This window comes from Theobroma cacao, chromosome 2 (assembly GCF_000208745.1).
Source record: "Theobroma cacao cultivar B97-61/B2 chromosome 2, Criollo_cocoa_genome_V2, whole genome shotgun sequence".
Taxonomy (NCBI): Eukaryota; Viridiplantae; Streptophyta; class Magnoliopsida; order Malvales; family Malvaceae; genus Theobroma; species Theobroma cacao.
This window is the reverse complement of record NC_030851.1, coordinates 34,073,979-34,095,701: the sequence shown is the minus strand read 5'-3', so window position 1 is coordinate 34,095,701 and position 21,723 is coordinate 34,073,979. Positions and strand designations below refer to the sequence as shown.

General features: G+C 35.7%; 3 protein-coding genes across 3 annotated transcripts; 2 read left to right on the top strand and 1 right to left on the bottom strand.

Moving 5' to 3' along the window:
- LOC18609656 (E3 ubiquitin-protein ligase RNF8-A) lies at positions 3,967-6,490 on the bottom strand. The gene is made up of 5 exons (XM_007044885.2): positions 6,049-6,490; positions 5,382-5,544; positions 5,180-5,246; positions 4,844-5,075; positions 3,967-4,725 (listed from the first exon to the last, which is right to left on the bottom strand). The coding sequence occupies exons 1-5, from the start codon at positions 6,129-6,131 to the stop codon at positions 4,518-4,520; spliced, it is 753 nt and encodes a 250-aa protein (XP_007044947.2). The 5' UTR covers positions 6,132-6,490; the 3' UTR covers positions 3,967-4,517.
- Positions 8,830-15,608, top strand: LOC18609655 (probable LRR receptor-like serine/threonine-protein kinase At1g67720). Its single transcript, XM_018116183.1, has 15 exons — positions 8,830-9,157; positions 9,421-9,958; positions 10,210-10,721; positions 10,900-11,032; positions 11,402-11,473; positions 11,560-11,628; positions 11,774-11,845; positions 12,011-12,079; positions 12,710-12,882; positions 12,966-13,216; positions 14,087-14,213; positions 14,318-14,383; positions 14,461-14,647; positions 14,733-14,865; positions 14,958-15,608. The coding sequence occupies exons 1-15, from the start codon at positions 9,085-9,087 to the stop codon at positions 15,279-15,281; spliced, it is 2,799 nt and encodes a 932-aa protein (XP_017971672.1). The 5' UTR covers positions 8,830-9,084; the 3' UTR covers positions 15,282-15,608.
- Positions 16,537-18,936, top strand: LOC18609654. Its single transcript, XM_007044882.2, has 5 exons — positions 16,537-17,015; positions 17,680-17,842; positions 18,033-18,099; positions 18,220-18,454; positions 18,537-18,936. Exons 1-5 carry the CDS (start codon positions 16,936-16,938, stop codon positions 18,745-18,747), a joined length of 756 nt encoding a protein of 251 aa, XP_007044944.1. The 5' UTR covers positions 16,537-16,935; the 3' UTR covers positions 18,748-18,936.

Sequence of the window (21,723 nt, the reverse complement as noted above, 5' to 3'; positions counted from 1 at the left end):
CAAACTTGGGAAAGAGAGTTTAGAGTAGACTAAAATTAGGATAGCATATGATCATATTAATTGATTTGCGTATAGGATAGGAATATACCAATAGGCCATATGTAGCTAGATTAGAGCCTGAACTTAATGAGTCTATTTTAATTTCGATTCACATAGGGATATAGTGTTTTGATTAAAATAGATATTTTTATAAGACGAGTCGGAAGACCATTATAAATAATTGATGACTCTAGGTTAGCAATTCAACCCGTTGAAATAAGTTAAAGAAAAGATGTAAGATTTAGATGAAGTGTAAGGAATATTGTAATCCTAAACCTGTTTGATTTGATATTTTCTAAAGTATTATTATTTTAATTTTTTTTCTTATTGGTTTTAATTTTAGTTAATTAGTTTTAGTTAATTAATTAATTTTAATTGTTTGAATAAGATTGAATTGCTCTAATTTTTTTTTTTTTGAGTTGTCTACTTATACTCGCACTTCTTGCACCAACCTCCTCATACTTTACAAGTTTTTTTACATTAAGAAAAAAAGTGATTACAAGTCTCCATTTTTGAAGTACACAAAACACATAGTAATGAATTTTCTTGTAATACCTTCCTTTTTGCTAATTCTTCCTTCACTGCTATTTTACTATGGATCAATTGTTTAGAGTAAATCTTGCCCACACTAAACTCTATATTTTGTCTAATGTTTCATTAGTAACAAGAATATACTTACAAAATGATTTGACAATGTACTCCCCATTTATTTTTCTTTTCCAAACTATACCATCTTTAAGTTTCTTGCTCAACGGAAACTCGCCTAACAATCTTTCTACCTGCTGCCAATTGAAAGTTTGCCTCCTAAGTTGGCTATCCCATATTCAAGTGTCGTTCTCTCATCTCCCATAGTTAGCAATTTTCCCATGTTTATTAATGGCTAAAGCAAAGATCCTTTGAAAGCTTTGTGCCAGAATCATGCCTTCGATTCATTCCTCGCTTTAGAACCAAATGCTATCACCATTTCCAACTAAAAATCAATATTAGAAGACACCTGCAAGAAATATTTGTTAGAAGGGGAAAGGGGATTCATGATTTTTTTTTTCCATAAAGTTGAAACACTCCTATTTTCACTCAAGTTTGGCTGGAGATTCGAATCGTCACTTTTGATTTTTGTCACAATTACTTCTCTCTATAAATTTCCTTTTTCTTTCCCGTACCACCACATCCATTTGTTAAGTAAAGCATAGTTTTGAATTTTCAGGTCAATCACCCCTATATCTCCATATTTCCTATAATTACATACCTTGTTCCATTCGAGATAGTGAATTTTTCTTTTAAGATCCGTAACTCCTCCAAAAACCTTTACTGAATTTTTTCGAGTTCGTTCTTCACTCTACTCGACATCTAGAACAAGGACATAAAGAAGATGTGCAAGTTACATAGCACTGATATAAGTAAAGTAACCTTTCCATCGAAGGACAACAGTTTTGCTTTCCAAGCTGCAAGCTTTGCCCTCACCTTTTCAAGAACCAGCTTCCCAAATCTAGTCGAGTTGTGGTTAACTCCCAATGATAAGCCAAGATAAGTTATAGGAAAAGATCCCACCTAACATGATATATGAAAAGGTCACCTTTCGACCTCATCTTGATCCACCTTTATCCCCATTAAATGATTCTTCTGGAAATTGACCTTAAGACCCGATACACTTTGAAAACACCTTAGTATTCTTCTCAAATTCAAGATATTATCAAAGGAAGGTTCTCAAAATAAGATCATGCCATCTGCATACTATAAGTGCGAAATGGCCAGCCCTCTATTTTCGATTCTCACCCCTTTATAAATACCCAGCTCTTCAACCTTCCTTATCATACTACTAAGTGCCTCAATTACCATGTTCAATAAAAACGAGAATAGTGAACACCCTTGTCTCAATCCCCTCCCTATTTTAAAAAACCTAATTAGTGCCTTATTAACTAAGATTGAGACTTGTGCCTTAATAATGCATTCCTTAATCCAACTCTTTCACCAACCCCCAAATCCTATCTTGCCCATAACAAGTTCAAGCAATTTCCAACTAACATTATCATAAACTTTCTCGAAATCCAATTTAAGAACCACTCCCCCTTCCTATCTTTTTTCAGCCCATCCACTACTTTGTTTTCTCCTCCTTATTGTTGGAATCAGAGTCGTCCTTTTCCATAGATTTGGCTTATCACTGCCCTTTTCCCATCAATTTAACACATCATCTACTGACCGAAGATCCTCTAATCCTTTTTCTTCTATTTCCTCTCCTATGTCGTCCACCCTAAACGTTGGCTCACATCTAATTGTATCTGTTATAGACGCATGCACAAAGTAGTCTTTAACATTCATAGCTATATGGGTGTACTCTATAATGTCTTTCAAAGACTTCACCTCTGCCAAAATCATGACCTGATCCAGCCTTCATTTATCAAGCATGTCTTTATTAGCTCTAATATACTTACCCCATGTCTTCCCAATAACTTTAAAGCTATCCTCATGCCAGATATGTAAAAGGCCTTCTTTAAGCATCACCTAAGCTTGCCATCTTCTCTCCTCCATTCCTACACAGTACGGAATTAGACTCACGAACCATGACTCAAAAAGATCAAAACAATCTTCCAATAAAACCCTCATATCCTTTTTCTCTCCAAAAGTAATAAAAACAAATGGACTCCTAATAGGTTGAACTTAGGCAAAGATCTCTTATCGTAAGAGTGAATTTTCCACTACTCCATAATTAATGGAGTTTCGAAGTTGTCCTACTGTACTCCTTCTGAGCCATTCCAAGTCTCCCTTTGCAATAGTGACCTTCTTGACCTTCCCTTTAGAGTCATTGATACGTTGGATATCTCTCTTTCTAGCGTCTTCACATATGACTCTCCTTTCTCTTGTCTTATTTGTATTTTCCTTTTGATTTGCCATAAGGAACTCCTTATATGACTTTTCACGACCTCCTCTTGCTTAGGCACACCAGCTTCCTCCCCTCCTTAACTACCCATCATCCCTTGGTTTTTCAGCCTCCAATACTCTTATCCACCTCCCTTCTACTCCCTCTCTATGCCCCAAGAAAATTGTCCTTGACATTTCCCTAACATCTCTATATCGCACAAAGCATATTTCGATTCTGAGTTGACTTTTATCCTTGGGATGAATACATCGACAACCACCCACTCCAAATTCATCGAAAAGATTTTTCAGTTGCCTCCACTTTACTTCTTTGGCCAGATTCTCAACAAACATCGTAAACAAAGCTCTCCTCCATTTCACCACCCTCCATGGGTCCTTCCTTTCCCCACCGGCAGTTGACCTTCCCTCTTGCCAAATTCTCTCTCTAACTCTCTCTCATCTCTCTAAAGAAAGTAAGAAGGGAACAAAAAAAAAAGAAGTAAAAATCTCATCTTGAAGGATTATAATTAGAGATGGGAGTTTTCATGGCAATTGGAAAAGCTCTCCCCTGCTTTTACTAACCAAAATTTGGATGAATTCAATTTCGGAAAAATGTATGATGAGAAGAATCCAGCTCAATGTTGTACTTATACCAAACACGTTCTTAGGGAGTATGGGAAGTCGAAGTCCCAAATGACACATCCTAGAGAAATGAAGGTAAAATAAGTTACCATATGATTATGCTCATTATGATGTCTTTACGGAGAGGATTAGGAAACCTATTTATTAAGTCAGGGAAGAGTTACAAAGAATTAAAGCAAGTACATAATCCAGTTCCAGCGGTATCTTAGAGATGCAGGCGAAGTAACATAAAAACAAAGGTTAGCATAAAGAAGTGTAGAACAACAGTGATTACTATATAAGCATGATCTTTTGCTTGCTGTTAAAGGGTAGGTAACTGTCCATTATTTTAGTATAACAAAATTGACACCAACAACAAGATCTTAACATCAAACCCTGGATTCATAGTTAATCTGACAATCAAACTTCTCCTTAAGGATGCAAAATTTATCATTCAAGTTTAAGATTTATTAATCTCATGGCCTTTTCAAAGACAAGAATAATTGTTCCCAGAATGATAGAAATTCCTGATGAGGCACAAATTTCTGAAAAGATACATTTGATCCATGCTGTTCATCATAGATCAGATGACAGTAAGTAGAAACTGAAGAAATTAAGATACCAAGTGATGAATCTCTTTACATTTCCATTCCAACACTCAGGTCCCAAAAAAAAGCTGAGTTGAATGCCAAGAATACCTTTTTATTTTAAGTTTGCATCTATTATCTTGCTTTGCAACATATACATTCAGGTTCGTAATCCCTGCCTCTCTGCGTTATCCAGGCCACTCTATACCAAATTCCATAAATCTTCGAAGTCACCTGCTTCCTACTTTCAAAACCCTCACAAGATGTAGGCAGTAGCTCAGTTAATTACTATATACAAATGCCATGGAACAGACCTTAAAGAGATCAATAGATAAGCTAAGCTTTCCCATACCAGATTGTTTGCACAATGGATGGATGGCTTTTCCTGTGGTTTGATACTGCAGTCTTCATTCATTGTTAGATCATGTAATCAGATACATAGTGATGTGTCTCAGGCATTACAAAAGGTAATTTTTCCATGTAGAGGTAGAGACGCCTCAAGTTCTCTTTTGCAAGAGTTACCATATCAATTATATCATTGCCACTTGTGAGAACCCACAGATCTTTAGAACTCACTCTTTTTAAACTACCACGGCAAAAAGGGCAAGATTGAGAACGAACATTCCTACAAATCCAAATCAATGTACAGTGCAACAGGAATGCTAGTATCAACAATCAAGGTTAAATAATCACATGTAACCTTAAAAGACAACACAAATAGCAAAAATGAAAATTGGGGATACCAGTCATGGAAGCAGCTTATGCATAAGGCATGCCCGCAGTTGGGCAGAACCATCTTTGTGCAATTCTCCATGCATATTCCACATTCATCATCTCTCTCTAAATCTTTATTAGAGACCCTCTTTCGGTCTTCAACTCTCTTTCTGCTCAAAACTTCTGTGCATTGGTTTTTCTTATTATCTTCCAATTTGATAAACTCATCTCCAAGTTGTCTGAGCAAAGGGTAAATAACAGCTGCAAATAGTTTCCCGTAAGTGCATCAGAAAATGAGGAAGTAAAAGGAAAGCTAAAGAAGCAAATTGGAATTTTATCAACAAGAAATACCAAAGAAAACATACCGTAAAATTCCCTTTGAGTTGCTTTCCTTTCTTTGGAGGATAGAGCTGGTATTCCATCAACGTATGCCTGGGCAATATTGTTGAACTTTGTTTAAATAACAAACTAAAAACTCATCTTTTTTAATTCTTCTTTTTGCTCAGAATGTTGAAAAATTGAAAAAAAAAAAAAAAGAAGAGAAGCTGAAACTAAATACTAACTCACCTTGAAAACAAGTATGTGGAAAAGGCCTAAATAACTAGGAAGGGTATTTGTACAACTATAGTCCATCCATTCAATCAAAAACAGGATGAAAGGTGCAAAAGGGCTATAAGATAATCTCATTTGATAACAATTCCCACCATAATCTCTTGGTAGAGCAGCTGCCCTGCAAAATTTACCCCAAAAAATTACAACCAAAATTAAAATTAGCAAGCTCTTGTTGGCTAACTGTCAAGACCTTTATTGAAACAAAGTACTAATGAATAATGGAATTCATCAAGGTTAAATACTTGTGCCAAAAGCCAAAGCAATCATTTTCATTTCCACTGGAACAGTTAACAATTGATAAAACTAGCCTATATCAACATCTATAAAAGATGCAAACCTCCACAAAACAATATTAATATCAAAATTCACCACAGTGGGCTTTTGATGATAAAATTCAACCAAAGCATCATAATTGAACAGAAAAAGCAGGCAAATGGAATGCACAGAAACAGGAACTAGGCATGAAGAAAAACAGTTATTAACATTTCAAGGCAAAGCAAAAATGCAAAATGGGTTGCAAAGAAATTGACTTTATGAACCATAATATGCCAATTGTGGATAAAGATAATAAATTTGTACATGCAACTCCATCAATTTGCAAAAGAAGAAAAAAAAAACTTACAGGCTATTAGCATGCTGTATATCAGCTTCAAGAGCTTTGAGAGATTCCTGGAAAGAAGATTTATTGGGCTGTTTTTGCAACATTGATTCTTCCCTTTTTGAGCTATGAGATAAAAAGGAGAGGAAAAACAAAAACAAAAAGGGATGGGGAGCAAGAATGATCAAAAAGACTGGCCTTTGTGGTGAATGGTTTTTTCGTTTGTTGAAGGAATAATGGAATTTGGTGGACAGGACTCATGGGGGAGACTTTTAAAAAGAGAGAGAGAGCTTGCTTAGTGTTCAAACATTTCTTATTTCAAGAAAAGAAAGGGATACCTTCTCTATGATTCTATCTAATGAATCTTTTCTTTGCCTTCATTATTTTCTCAACTGCACCTTTGGGGTAAGCCATTATCCCCCAAGTTTGACTTTGCCTACTAGTTGGCTCCTAATAATTATTTCTTATCTAGAATCAGTATTAGGAACTTGAATTTGAAAAAGAGAAAAAAGAAAAAGAAATAAAGCTGGTAGGGATTAAATAAGTATTAGTTAACGAGAAACATTAAGATAGCTCATGTTGACAAGGACAAGAAAAATATTGAAAATGGCAGGCTCAAGCTCAACGAACTCAATTAAGAAGGCCGATCTTTTGTTCCGATCTAGGTAAAGAATGGCCTGTAATGTTTAGTTCAAAATCCAGGGCCACATGGACCAGCCCTCTGGCCTAGCCCTAGCGTTTATGGATAGAAAACAAAAGAAGGGACTGAAATTACACTATCATGATCACTCGGCATTCAGCACGAGGGTCACTCTTAGACAGTTTGCTTTCTCTGATGTATAGAATGAAATGGATTAACCTTGTTGAATGCTGAGAGAGGTCCATTAAGATGGGGGGATGTGGGGGGCCCTGGCAGTAATGATTTCTAACTATGAGGCGCTTCACCGAATCTGTTGCCCTATTGGATCGTCCATAAATAAATGCTAGCAGCATCCATTACCTCCTATTTACACCTAAAGATTTGTACTATTTTCAGACGCATCTTTTTCTTTTAGAGCTATCATTAATTTGTTACATGTACCTTTTTTGAATGTGATGGGTCGAATGCTATGTATTTGGGGCGTAGGGCGGTTCCAAGGAACCGACTCTGTAGTTAATAGTTTCTGCTGTTTTCCTTGTGGAATCTAGCGGTGATTCCCCATTAAGGCCGCTAATCAGATCTTCAACAGTGTTTTTTCTGGTGACTCAAAGTTTGGGCTTTGGGGTTCCATAGAACAGGCAAAGGTACATCTACTAGTAGCAATTTGGCCTGTTGGGTTCTCATGTCCACCAAAGACTTGCATAAAGAAAGGGGAAAAAAAAACCTATTGGAGTTGATGAGTTGAGCATATACAGATTAAATACATCTAGGTTCCTTTTTAGTATGGCATGCCCCATTAATTTGGTACATGCTAACATGCAAAGAGTGAGACTAATTCTGCCAAAAACGACACAAAACATGGGGCAGGCTTCCCAAATTTTGGACATCAACTATAATTAATTGGTCGTACATTGATTAGGGAAACTCAGACATGGGTCACACGAACGGCCTCGAACATGTAAACCTCACGAAAGCCGAAATGGAAGGCCCACTTTTGATTTTGTTTTTTATATTCGACAAAGACGAGAAGGCGGTCCAGAAGTATCCGCACCACCGCGTCAATTCTGGGCTAACTTCCTAAAATTAATTAGCCAGTTCATGGGGGGACCCTTGGAGATTGCGTATTACATCACCTCACCAAGACAAATTGAAACATCTTTTTCGATTATAACCTTTTTCTTCCCTGTAACATAAAACAGTTGACGCCCATTTTTACCTGATGTTGCTCTCGAAATTAATGCCTACTTGTTTCTCGCAATTGTACAAAAACTTATCACTTGCCAAGAACTTGCTCTTTTTTGTATTGTTTTAGTAATAAGAAATTTCACTTTGGAGCCACTTTTCTTCATGAATAAGGGAAACCCAATTTTATACCAGCAATTTCCTTCACCATATTAAGCTAGCGGGCCATGGAAGTCACTGCTCCATTCAAAATCCTGATTTGGTGGGAAAACCAATCCTTAAAACGTTAAAAAAAAAAAAAACAATCATCCATGACTGAGGTGTCCAGTTGTCGAGAATTTGTTTAAGTTAGACCTTTGGATTATTTGACCAGATATAAAAGAAAAATAAGAGTAAAAAAAACCCATTGGATCAGGATGGAAAATGGGGACCCATCTTAGATATCATGTTTGCATGAAAAGAACTCTCCATCTTTCCTACTTTTCCTAAAGCCGCAAAAGCTGCAGACAAGTTGGGCCAAGGGACATGAAAAGAGTATCTGGGTTTGCATAAAGCAAAAGCAAAATTAAAGATAAAGTAAGATAGTAAGTTAAAAGGGGTTACATTGCATTGCCTACTCGTACTTTCTTTACAGATGCTTTTTGCATGGCTAACCTTCCCTCTCCAATCCCTGTCCAACACGGTCATAACCAACAAAACAGTACTACTTGGTAAATAGAATACACCATTAGCTTTTCCTTGGGCTGATAAAGTTTTTAACCATTAGTAGTTTAATGTTTTCCGAGAGGAAATGGTTCAGTGTCTTTTATTTGGTTTGTCCAAGGGAATGGTCAAAGTTGAGTGACTTGAGTCTCATGTGTCAAACTTTTGTAATAAATCATCCATCAGAGCTGTTTGATAGTACTTTCTGAGAATAGAAAGAGATTAATGCTCAATAGCTACAAGGTTTTCATTTTTCCACCCTCTTTCTTTATATATATATTCTCCAAAAGTAAGCATGGAATCTTTAATTCTTGGGAAAAGGAGATTCCAATATCAAAGAAAATAAAAAAGAAAGAAAGAAAAAGAAACAAACGTGAATGAACATTTCACAAACTCATCAATCAGAAAAAAAGTGAAGGGTAAGTGGAGTAAAGATGGGTTAAGATGCTCAACTCAAAACCCACAGTTTCTTTTAGTGAAATCATAGGCCTAAAAATAAAAGATCAAAAGAATCAGTTTTGCCTTGCTGATCTTCAATGGCTTTATTTACACAGCTAATCCTGACACTGTATCTCCACTTTATATCCTCTGTTGTGTCCCAAGTTACAGGTATGTTTCGTTCCTAATCTGTGTATTCATGGAATTCCAGGATTGTTTTGTTCATTCAACTTTATGTAATAGTATGAACTAAGTGGAGCATTCATACTCTAAAATGTCATTTGCCATGTAATATGAGTGAAGGATTAGGCAAAGAAGCTGAGAATAGATATCAAAATGAACTCAACGTTGCTTGTTACCATTTTCTTCCTTCTTGTTGCTCTAAGTAGAGCAGTGAATATTATATATCACCATAATTTAATTGTGACCTGCAGAGTTTACCAGTTTAGATTGTGGAAGCACAAGTAACTACACTGATCCTAGTACTGGACTAGGATGGAGTTCAGATATCGATATCATGAAACATGGAAAACTAATACAAGTGAAAAATCCCAATGGAAACTGGATGCAGTATCGAACTCGAAGAGACTTTCCTTCAGACAACAAGAAGTACTGTTACAACTTGAGTACCAAGGAGAGAAGGCGGTACCTAGTTCGTGCAACATTTCAGTATGGCAGCCCTGAAAATGAAGATGCATATCCAAAATTTGGGCTCTATCTAGATGCGACTGAGTGGGCAACTGTCATAATTCAGGATGCCTCCAGAATATATGTGAATGAAATGATCATCAGGGCACCCTCAGATTCTATTGATGTTTGCATATGCTGTGCAACAACTGGTTCTCCTTTTATATCTACTCTTGAGCTCCGGCCCTTGAATCTTTCTATGTATGCCACAGATTATGAGGATAATTTCTTCTTAAACGTTGCAGCTAGAGTGAACTTTGGTGCTTTAACTAAGGACGTAGTCAGGTAAATATCCTCTGCCTTTGTATCTGACAATAGTTTGGTGAGAAACGTTTTTAATCCGGTTTGCAAGTTCTTGACGCAAAATAAAGCAGCAAAAGAAAAGCAGTTAGATGCACAGGCTAAACAGAACGAATTGATGCTCTTCAATTTTAGCATGTTGAACCGCTTTGCATCATGGCTTGTTTTACTGCAAATATATACAGCCAATTGGTGGCATCAGTGCTAATTTATCAAAATGGGCTCTGCATTTACAGGTACCCAGATGATCCTTACGACAGAATTTGGGAATCTGATCTTGATAGGAGACAAAATTTTCTTGTAGGAGTGGCCCCTGGAACAGAAAGAATCAGGACATCAAAGAACATTGACATAATGACTAGAGAATATCCACCTGTTAAAGTAATGCAAACGGCAGTTGTTGGCACTAAAGGAGAGCTCAGCTACAGATTGAACCTGGAAGGTTTCCCTGCCAACGCTCGAGCCTATGCATACTTTGCTGAAATTGAAGACTTGGCTCCAAATGAAACCCGGAAATTCAGACTGCAAGAGCCTTACATTCCTGACTATAGCAATGCTGTAGTAAACATAGTTGAGAATGCCAATGGGAGCTGCACTCTTTACGAACCCAGCTACATGAACGTTTCCCTGGATTTCGTTCTGTCATTCTCCTTTACCAAGACCAACGATTCTACTAGAGGACCCCTCCTTAATGCAATTGAGATAAGTAAATACCAGCAGATTGCTGCGAAGACTGACAGGCGAGATGGTAAGATGATCTTGGGGTGTTTTGAATATAAAACTTTTCCAGCTGTTTGCGCAGCTGTAGTGGAGAGAATAATTAGGCATGGCAAATAACAATTTGATCATAATGCACATAAACATGTATATTCAAGGAATTTGCTTCGCAAGATGAGCTGATGACTCACTGTTTCTTCAATTGTCAGTGACCGCTCTCAATGCCCTTCGCTCTATGTCTGCTGAAAGCGTTTGGGCGAATGAAGGAGGTGATCCTTGTGTTCCAGCTCATTGGGAATGGGTAATTTGCAGCTCAACAGCGCCACCAAGAATAACAAAAATGTAATGCATTCATGTTGGTAAATTTCTTGTTCATTGTAGAACTTACTTTCCTGCTCTGCATATCTATGATTATCAAAACAACCTTGTTACTTGCCATTTACACTGGTCCTTATATTCTTCAGAGAATTTGATGAATTTTTGAACTAGAAATACCTATTTTTCCAGAACCACTACCGGTTTCTCATACTTACCAGGATCTGATAATTCTTCATGTTTCCCTTAAGTAAGAGTAGGGGTTGAGCAAGTTGATTACACATGTGGTACTAAAATTCTTCGCATGTTAAACATTGAAAGCATAAATGCAGAAGCGTAGAATTTCTCATATTGTAAGAGTTATGCAGAAATTAATTCTACTAACCTGATGAACAGTGCACTCTCGGGACAGAATGTGAAGGGGCAAATTCCCTCTGAGTTTAATCACATGGATGAATTGACTGAGTTGTAAGTGTTATTACGCAAACATCTAAGGTTTAATTTTTTGCAATTTATCCTACTACAGTCCACTGAAAAGCTCTCATCTTCTTTAGGTGGTTGGACTCCAACTCCTTAACAGGGCCACTCCCTGATATGAGTAACTTTATCAATCTAAAAATTGTGTAAGCTTTCCACTTCATGGTATACATTTCTATTAAGTTTCATCAGGAATTCAGGATTGTGCTTTTCACTGTAATGCTTGTTCCATTCTGAGCTTGTAATGAGTATTGACTGGTTCCTAACTTGCATCCTTTAATGTGCATGCAGACATCTAGAGAACAATAAACTTACTGGTCAACTACCTTCCTACCTTGGTCGATTGCCTAACTTGCAAGAATTGTATGTAGAATTCTTGATTTCTTAGCTATTTCTGGATCTTTTAACAAACAAGTGCACGTTTTGTTTTCCACAAAATGCTAATAGAAGCAGATAGGTTGGGCATTTTTTCCTGATATATATATATCTATCTAAAGGTTCAGTAATAGGGGAATCTCTATGTTGCAGGTACATACAGAACAACTCTTTTTCTGGGGAAATACCCCAAGCATTGTTAAACAGGAAAATAACTTTCAAGTGAGTATGTTTTAGTTGCAATTCATCTTAAGCTCTAGCAAAGTGGTCCATATTGTAGGAGTGATTTGCCTTTTCCATTTTAGTAGATAAAAGACATAACTGTTTGTAGTTTCATAACTGTTAATAGTGTCATGTTTAAAAACTTTTTGTTATCTTTTGCTCATAGCTGAGTTTGAGGTGAAGTTTTATTCCCTCTCTCTAATGAATGATTTAGTTGCTATTCAAAAAGAAAAAAAAAATAGTGTCATGTTACATTAGAATCAGAAACAACAAAAATGAACCTGATGAAAAGCTGTCAAATGTATTCTCCCAACTGACATCTTAGATTTTACAATGCTCATTTTCACAACACAGACATGCACCAATTCACAAAGTTTATATGACTTCTAAAACTATTTTACACAAAAAGAACCGAACTCTTTTGGGATCGCGTTTCACCAACAAATGATGGTAGCGTGATACCCTCTACACTAGTGCTGCTGAAAGACTCTAGGGCAAGGAGATGGCCACCCTGATATACCATTTTTGGTACTATAATCCTAAAATTATGATTACATGTCACAAATTTTATAGCAGTTCAATGTGATCCAGTCAGCAAATTTATAAACAGCTATATGTCTTCTCTTGCAGCTATGAAGGTAATGCTGGACTACGTAACGAGGCACAGAGAAAAATGCGTCTTAAGTTGATACTGGGAACCTCGATTGGAGTGCTTGCAGTTCTACTAGTTCTTTTCTTGGGAAGTTTAGTATTGTTCCGTAATCTTCGAAGGAAGATGTCTCACCAGAAATGTGATGAAAATGGTGTGCACACTTAATCACTCATTACTTGCCATTATACAATGTGCAGACCTTAACATTTCCAACCTGATTCCTGTTTTCATCAGGTCATGCCTTGCACTCTAGAGCCAAACCCTCAACAACCTATTCAATTGCCCGGGGGCATTTACTGGACGAAGGTGTAGCATACTATATCCCATTGTCCGAGCTGGAAGAAGCAACTAACAATTTCAGCAAAAAGATCGGCAAAGGAAGTTTTGGATCTGTCTACTATGGCAAAATGAAAGATGGAAAAGAGGTAGCAGTCAAGACAATGGGCGATTCGTCTAGCCATTTGAATAAGCAATTTGTGACTGAGGTAACGTGCAATTCAGCCATGTTCTTCTAACTTTCTTTACATATTCATGTGATAGCAAACCTATAATTTGTTGGCTGTACTGTTACCTTCTATAGTTCCATTTTAAAATGGATTAGAATTCACCTCAGTAATCCACAGATAATGAATACATTAACATCGTACCTGCAGTAGGGAGTACTAATTTGAAGCCAACTCCTTAACATGGACTAATTTTTTCTCCTTTTGCCCTATGCAAAAGCTGTAAATTTCCTATTTGCAATACGAGTTCAGAATTTTGACAGAGCATTTTTTAAAGAGAACATCAGAGGTTTAGATTCCTATATCCTCAGTTGTATCCGCAGGTGCCCAAAGAAACGTTCTATCATTTTCGAATGGAAGGAATAGTTGAGATTCTCCCATTATGCTATAAAGTTAAGTTAAAAACAAAAGGCAGGAGAGTGAGAGCATCTTCATGAACTAAATTTGTGTGCTGAAAGTTTCCTATGGCTTTGTTGCAACATTGTTGTGGCCATGCAGGCCTCTTGGAAGGATCCATGGTTTGCTTTTCCTTGTCCTCAAAACCATCCATACTAGATGTAGTTGGCTTCCCTAGGTAATCCAACCAATAAAGCAGATACCTGACCTGAAGGAATATTCTTTCTGTAAATATTTTACATGGTAGACAGCATAGCGATGGCTGCTGTGCAAACACTGATTCAATTAAAACTTTTTAATGACATGATCTTTTATCTGGAAGTAAAATGCTCAATCAGCAAGAGGTATAACTATTGATGATTAACCGAAATAATTTAAAGAATTCAATATAGAACTAAAGCTTTCGTATTTACCTCACAGTACATTGTTTAACTGATGGCGACCACATGCTTGCAGGTTGCCCTCTTGTCAAGAATCCATCACAGAAACTTGGTTCCTCTAATCGGATACTGTGAAGAAGCACATCAGCGGATATTAGTTTACGAATATATGCACAATGGAACCTTGCGGGATCACATCCATGGTCTGCTTCTCTATGGAGAAATAAATCTGTTTATCTTCCATCTCTCTTTTTTTCAGAAGCTCAGTATGGTCAAAACAATTTAAAATCTATGGATATCATGGCAGGTTCAATCAACCAGAAGCAATTGGACTGGCTTGCTCGTTTACAAATTGCAGAGGACGCAGCCAAAGGTTTGGTATTGAAGTTCTCATTTACTGTTGCAGTAGTATTTGGTTTTTAAGCATAAACACAAATTAGATTTCTGTAGGCCTCGAGTATTTGCACACTGGCTGCAGTCCTAGTATCATTCATCGAGATGTAAAAACAAGCAACATCCTTCTAGACATTAATATGAGAGCAAAAGTGTCAGATTTCGGACTTTCAAGGCAAGCTGAAGAAGATTTAACCCATGTATCAAGTGTTGCACGAGGAACAGTTGGCTACCTTGATCCAGAGTAAGCTATACATAATTACCCTTTCGCAAACAATTATATTTTTTCTTCTTCATGTGCTTAGCTAATCATTCATATGTTGTAACAGGTACTATGCAAGTCAACAATTGACTGAAAAGAGTGATGTTTACAGTTTTGGAGTTGTTCTTCTGGAACTGATCTCTGGAAAGAAGCCAGTATCAGTGGAAGATTTTGGTGCGGAATTGAACATTGTACACTGGGTAAACTTCTCTGCTGCTTTCATACATTTTTTTTTTTAGATTTCTGCTGTGAACTGAAGCACAAAACACCTGAGCTCTTTGTTCTTTTGCAGGCAAGATCCTTAATAAATAAAGGCGATGTGATTAGCGTTGTAGATCCTTTTCTGGTAGGGAATGTAAAAATTGAGTCTATTTGGAGGATTGCTGAAGTAGCTATCCAGTGTGTTGAACAACATGGATACTCCCGCCCTAAGATGCAGGAAATAATATTGGCTATTCAAGATGCAATCAAGATAGAAAAAGGGAACGAAGGGAATAAAAAATTAGCTTCTGGTGGTTCCAGGGGGCAATCTTCCAGGAAAACATTACTTGCAAGCTTTCTTGAAATTGAGAGCCCTGACCTGTCCAACGGCTGCCTAGTCCCATCTGCTAGATAATTTTGTAGCAACACCTGCTGATCTTTTGAGTATCATGATATCACTGCAATTTATTGGATACTTGGCATGTATATTTGGAATGCAGCAACTACGGTAACACAGGCTTACCGCTTTTAGGAAATATAGTCTTTTACACTGCCTATGCAATACAAGATAGAAACAGAAAGAGTGTTGTTTTCGGAAATTTGTAGTCCAACTCCAACTTTCTAGACCAAACAAAACACATGTGAAATTATGGCAGTCAGATATGCAAATGGGTGTAGCATATTGACCCAAATAACAGCATTTTTATGGGAAAATTCTAGATGGGCAGATCATTGATTTCAATTATGATACAGCCACTGTGAAAAACAGTGAACTGATTCACAAAAATATTTATCTTTTCTGGTACTTACTTTACATACTTTAAGTAAATTGCCTTTATGAAGCCAATCAAAGATGTGGAAATTATTGCACTGCTCACTACACCTGTTTTCGTACAAAAACATTCAAGTAAAACTGTCCTGGAAAGACCTTTGTCAAGCTGAAACTTTGAAAGATACCCAAGGTGTACCCTTCTCTACAGTTTGACCTTTCCGCCAAGCTCAGGGGATTGGTCCAGTCATCTAGCTTAACCCAAAAGAATGTGAGAAAGTTAATGTGAAAACTGAACAAGAACCACGTGGAAATTACAGTGTTTCATGTACCATATGGATTTGTCATACAATGATCAAATTATTAGTTTAAATTATCTCCAATTGGATTCTCTTGTGTGCCCTGTACCAACCTTTGGTATAAAGCAAAACATTGACAAACCCTTAATAATAATAATAATCACACACTGATTAAATCTACACCATTAATTAACATGTCTGCGAAAGATAAACAAATATTTTGTTCTCAAATTTTAAATCCATGGTTCCAACTAAAATATAATTTGACCAGAAAATTTTGGGATTTCTTTGAATCAGAAATCTAACTATCACCAAAATATTTAGAATACCCACCCCTTTATTGTGTCTTTAGATGAATGATTATTATACAACAATAACTATAAAAATAATGAATAAACAAAAAATCCATATAAGATAATGCCACGACGATTTTAATTATGATCTTATAATAAAAAAAATAGTTGTACAGATCATCATCTTAATTGTAATCAGATGCATTATTAGTAAAATAAGGATTAAATAAGAGTTGGACAGATTATAAAAAGGGAAAGAAGGCTAGAAAAGCAAGGTTAAGATAAGAACAAAAGAAATACATGAGGGCTTCCCCAACCCAACCATTTCATAGAAATAAACGCAATTCTTATACGTATCCCATTATTCTTTTCTCTCTTTTCTTTCACTAACCACATAATTTTTTAAACCTCCGAACCCAAAGAACAAGTCTTTTCACTTTGTTGTTGTATTATTGGTATTCGTTGTTTTTTTTCCTTCAGAGGGCCTTCTTTATGATCAGAAAAAGAATAAAGTGAGAAGGGTAAAGCAAGAGAGAAGCAAAAGGCCATTGCTTTTCTTTTCTTCTTCTCTCTCTTCCTTTCTGTTGTCTTTGGTGGATTAGGTTCTTAAAAAAGGTAGACCCAGTTGCTCTTCTTTGTAGATTTTTGTACCCTGACAGGTTTCTTTGTTTCTCTGTTCATTTTTTGGGGGTCAAGAGAAAGAGTACGATGTATTATCAGTTGTCCAAGTCTTCTTATCAGGATTCTTTGAAAATACTGGAGGCTGATATACAGCATGCCAATGCTTTGTAAGTTCTCTTTCTGGGTTTTTGATTGTCTGGCAAATTTAGTATTTTGATTTTTTTTCGCTTCACCATCCCTGAAGTGGGTTGTTGACTTGTTCTCGTTTATGTTTATTAGTTGCTTGCGTGGTTTTGATGATCATGATCATGATTAAAAAGCATAATTTTTTAGCTGCCCTGCTAGTTGTGTGGGAAAAAAAGAAGGAAGTACCCAGTTTGAATTTTTATGTTCTTCGTTACTCTTTATCATCGACTTTGGTTGGTCTGATGATATTTTTGTACTCTGACTGTGAACTTGTAGGGGGGTATAGCCAATTGCAGATTTTTAGCACATGGCCTAGTATAATGAATTGTCACCCAGTAATTCTCATACCAGCTAAAATCTCTCCCTGCCTACTAGTTTGGCTTGTTTGTACTTTGATGTTTCTTTAGCTGTTAGGAGCTAAAGTAAATTTCAGTAATTTAATGGTATTTTAATATCTGCATGTTTATGATAGGATTTTATTTCAAAAACAATACAGTTGGGAAGTTTGGCCTAGCTTTAGCTCATCATGAATTTAAGATGTTTTGGTGATTATTAGGTTAGAATGTGATTTAGATGTCTCCATTATAATTCATCTAAGGGAAATTAATTTTAATAAATAGAATGTTTGCGTTCTTGGGGTTTTAGGGCTGCTGCAATTCCAAGAGCCAAGAGTGGTGCACATCTTCAAATGAAGTTGGTGTGCAATCGTTTGGCGCCCCTCTTTCTATTTTTGCTACAATGGATGGATTGTTCCTGCATATGTCTACTCCCTAGATATCTAAACCTCTTTCACATTCTTGTATACAAGGTTCATTTTTCTACCCTGGCTTATTTTTATTCCTTTTTTTTTTTTTTGAATGGCAAGTGACTAATATTATGTAATGCCAAATCAGGCCATTAAAAAGTGTCTTATTTTGATTCTTAAAGGATGGTTCAAATTAATTTCCATACTTATTTTTATGTGTCCTTAGATTTTTTTTCAATGTTATATGCTACAGGTATATACAGATGGGAGATCAAAGATATCTACACATGGAAGGAAGGCAACAGTTAGAGAGTTTTATGGTTTGTCTATAATCATAGTTTGAGTGTTTTTTTTTTTTGGTGTTTTATGACCATGATTTCTAGCTATAATGATTTATTCACCTTACCATCATCGCTTTCTGCTAATTAACTAAATTGTAGGTGTAATATTACCATCTCTTCAAAGGCTCCATGGTTACTTGGGGGAGTTGGATGATGATAAGAAAGGGCGTTTTACCATGGGGAGCTCTGGCAAGAAAAGAGTTGAATTAGATAACAGAATTGGGAATATTGATTTGGAGAGGGAAGATGAATGTGGGATTTGCTTGGAGCCATGCACCAAAATGGTCTTACCCAATTGTTGTCATGCAATGTGCATCAAATGCTACCGCAATTGGTAACTGGAAACCTCTTGTTATTCCTCTCACATCTCCATGCTTTCAAGTTTCACCCTTAATGGTTTTCTCTCCAAATTACAGGAATACAAAATCAGAGTCCTGTCCTTTTTGCCGTGGTAGCTTGAAAAGAGTTAACTCTGAAGATTTATGGGTGCTTACTTGCAATGATGATGTGGTCGACGATAAAACAGTTTCCAAGGAGGACTTGTTGCGTTTCTACCTCTACATCAACAGCCTTCCAAAAGATTACCCGGATGCACTTTTCTTGGTATATTACGAGTACCTAATTTGATTTCAAGTAGTTGAGAAAATGGTGTACAGATAGAAAAGGCCGACCATCAAATGTAAATAGAGTTGGTAAGACAATTCTCTCTGCTTCTTACTGAAAAGAATCAGTGCCATTTTATGCTTTTCGGAAGTTAAATGAACATCAGTGTAACAAACCGTCGTTAAGTATTAATGGAAGTTGAAATTTCTGAAACTTGAGTCTGCAATTGCCTGGTATTATTTGTTGAAAATGATTGGCAAAGCACCCTGAAGTGGACTATTTATTAGCCAAAGCCATCAGGAGTGGACTTTGTCTTTTTTTGAAAATTTTTAATGACTGGTTGAAAAATCATGTATAAAACAGATGGTTATAGTAGTTTGATATTCCGTCTTTAAAATGATTACAGGCTTTACCATATCTTAATGGTTCAGGAAAGGGAAAAAAGCATCATGCTGTGATACCAAGAACTCTCTTATAAAATTATTTATTTCTTGCTATGAGAGTTGCTATATTTTCTCTGGGATTACCTCGTGGGGTTGCAATGTTAAGAATTGGATGGTGAAATGAATCAAAATTTAGCTAATTAGAAGGAAAAAAAAACACGAATGTAAGACCATTGAAGGAAGAATGGACACTCCATCTGGTTCTGTTGACTGCCCTTGGTCCTTTGTGCACTCCATCGGTTTCTCAGCTTCTTGTCAAACGCAGTTAATCAGTCAAATTTGCAGCAGAAACCGGTGCAATTTGGTTGTCTTCCATAGTTCATTTTGCCGCAGAATCAGTGCCATCTGTTTTCCTGCTGATTTTCGTTTGATTTTGGTATACCAAAACAACTTTGGGGCTTCAGCTGCGGTTAGGAGCTAATTTTCCCAATTTAATTGCATGACGTAGTTAATTCGGCGGGAGAAAATGATTCTATACAACGATTGATACAAAATGGACTCCATGAAAGCCGCCACTATAGCATTGAATATGTCGAAATGCACATCAAACATACATCATTCTTGATTCATCAGTGTGAACACCGGGCTCTGTAGACCTACCAATCTACAGTTGAGAGACCAATTATACATTGACAAATGACAATATTTACATACAAGGGAACTCGATCGACCTGAGACGAAGAGAAAGGTCTATTGGGGAAAGAAATTGTTGCCTTGGACTCTGCAAGCACCCTAGTGACAGGGTGGTCTACATAAGCTTCTATATTTACTAACTAGATGAGCAAAAAATGGCTTGCAAAAGCCTTTGTGGAGGTAGAGACGAGTTATCTGTCGATGCCTTGCTTCTGTGAGATGAATCCCATCCTAGTGGATGTGACCAGCTGGGTTGGGTTGCTGCAGGTACTGGTGCCAAGCACGCCACATAGACTGTGCAAGTTAAAAGTTGAGAAATCCATATCCACCTCCAAAGCCACAGCATGCCTTGGATCCCTTTGAAAACCCAAAAGCCTGCAAGGTTTCCCATGATTGTTTTGTATGCGTTAAAATAATCAGCATCCACAATCACACAATTGGAACAATGCAGCATGCTTCTTCCGAAATTCTTCCAATGTGTTCTGGAGGAGCTCATTATGGGCGATTACCGCTCTGTTGATATTTATTTCTACGATAAATTCGTAATTTTATTTTCCGATTCAGTCATGTACAAACCTTAATGGTTTAAAGAGCGCGTAAGTGGGAAAGGCTTCGCATTCACTTGCCAGCAACCGAGGTATGAGAATCACGAATTGTGCTCATATATGATTCTTTGCTTGCCTTAAAAAGAATAATCACTAACAAATTTTCGAACAATCTAGCCATCCTTTTGTTATCAAATATTACTTATGTTTTCATCTTTATAATCTACAATTTATTATAAATATGAATATCTATTTATGTAGGGACGTAAGTGAAGAAACATTTTCTAAATATAAAACAATTATCCAACTTTTTTATCTTCTTCAATTATCTTTTAATAATTTTAAGGTAAAATATCTAAAAATCTCTAAATTATTCAAAAATATTCAAATAAGTCTTTATTTTTTTATTATTTTCAATTAAATTCTTATATTTTTATTTTAAATCAAATAAACTCTCACAATTAATGATTAATTAATTATTACTAATTAAAATATTATTTGTCATTTTATGTCACGTAATACTGACTTGTCATAATAAATGATAACATGATTTGTTGATGTAACAGATAACATGATTATGAGATATTTTCATCCATAACATCGACATCACATAAATATAAAATGACAATTGGTATTTTGATTAATAATAATTAGTTAATTCTTAATTATAAAGACTTATTTGATTCAAAATAAAAATATAAAAACTTAATTGAATGTTATAAAAAAATAAATTTTTATTTTTATTTTTTTTTAATAATTTAAAATTTTTTCAAATATTATACCTAATTTTAAATATTGTAAATATTAAAGTAAACTAAATCAAGAAGCCCAAATCTTGGATTTATCAATAAAATATGCTATCGACACATATTGCAAAGAGCTTGGATTGAAAAAGATCATAACCAAATAACAAAATAAGTGTATATTTTATGATAAATTTCATTCCCAAATATATAAAAAGCAAGAATATTATATATTTAAAATAAATGAAAATAATCAATTTAATCAAGATAAATTATTCTTAAATTAATGATGTATCAAATCAAATCAAATACATTAACACGTGGACACATAATTCTAAGTTCAGTTATTTATGTGTTAGAAGAGTAAGCTATTTGCATAAACTCATTTCGTGTTTTTTAAGAAGTTTTGTTTTATATATATAAGATTTTTTATCTTAACGATCAAATTAATCGTAGTTAATTCATAAAAAACAATAATATTAGATACTTAAAACAAACAAATATAATTAATTTAATTAAAATAAATTATTTTTAAATTAAAGATGTATCAAATCAAAGCAAACATTTCAATTAGTAGATACATAATTTTTAACTTACACTATCTATATCTTAGAAGAATAAGCTATCCACATAGTT

Coding starts and splice junctions, on each gene's coding strand:
- LOC18609656 (XM_007044885.2), bottom strand. CDS start 6,131: ATGTTGCAAAAACAGCCCAATAAATCTTCTTTCCAGGAATCTCTCAAA. Junction 5,545..6,048: donor ATACAGCATGCTAATAGCCT/GTAAGTTTTTTT, acceptor TAAATTTTGCAG/GGCAGCTGCTCTACCAAGAG. Junction 4,726..4,843: donor ATAAGCTGCTTCCATGACTG/GTATCCCCAATT, acceptor TTGGATTTGTAG/GAATGTTCGTTCTCAATCTT.
- LOC18609655 (XM_018116183.1), top strand. CDS start 9,085: ATGGCTTTATTTACACAGCTAATCCTGACACTGTATCTCCACTTTATA. Junction 9,959..10,209: donor TTAACTAAGGACGTAGTCAG/GTAAATATCCTC, acceptor CTGCATTTACAG/GTACCCAGATGATCCTTACG. Junction 12,883..12,965: donor CCAGAAATGTGATGAAAATG/GTGTGCACACTT, acceptor TGTTTTCATCAG/GTCATGCCTTGCACTCTAGA.
- LOC18609654 (XM_007044882.2), top strand. CDS start 16,936: ATGTATTATCAGTTGTCCAAGTCTTCTTATCAGGATTCTTTGAAAATA. Junction 17,016..17,679: donor ATACAGCATGCCAATGCTTT/GTAAGTTCTCTT, acceptor TTGGGGTTTTAG/GGCTGCTGCAATTCCAAGAG. Junction 18,455..18,536: donor ATCAAATGCTACCGCAATTG/GTAACTGGAAAC, acceptor TCCAAATTACAG/GAATACAAAATCAGAGTCCT.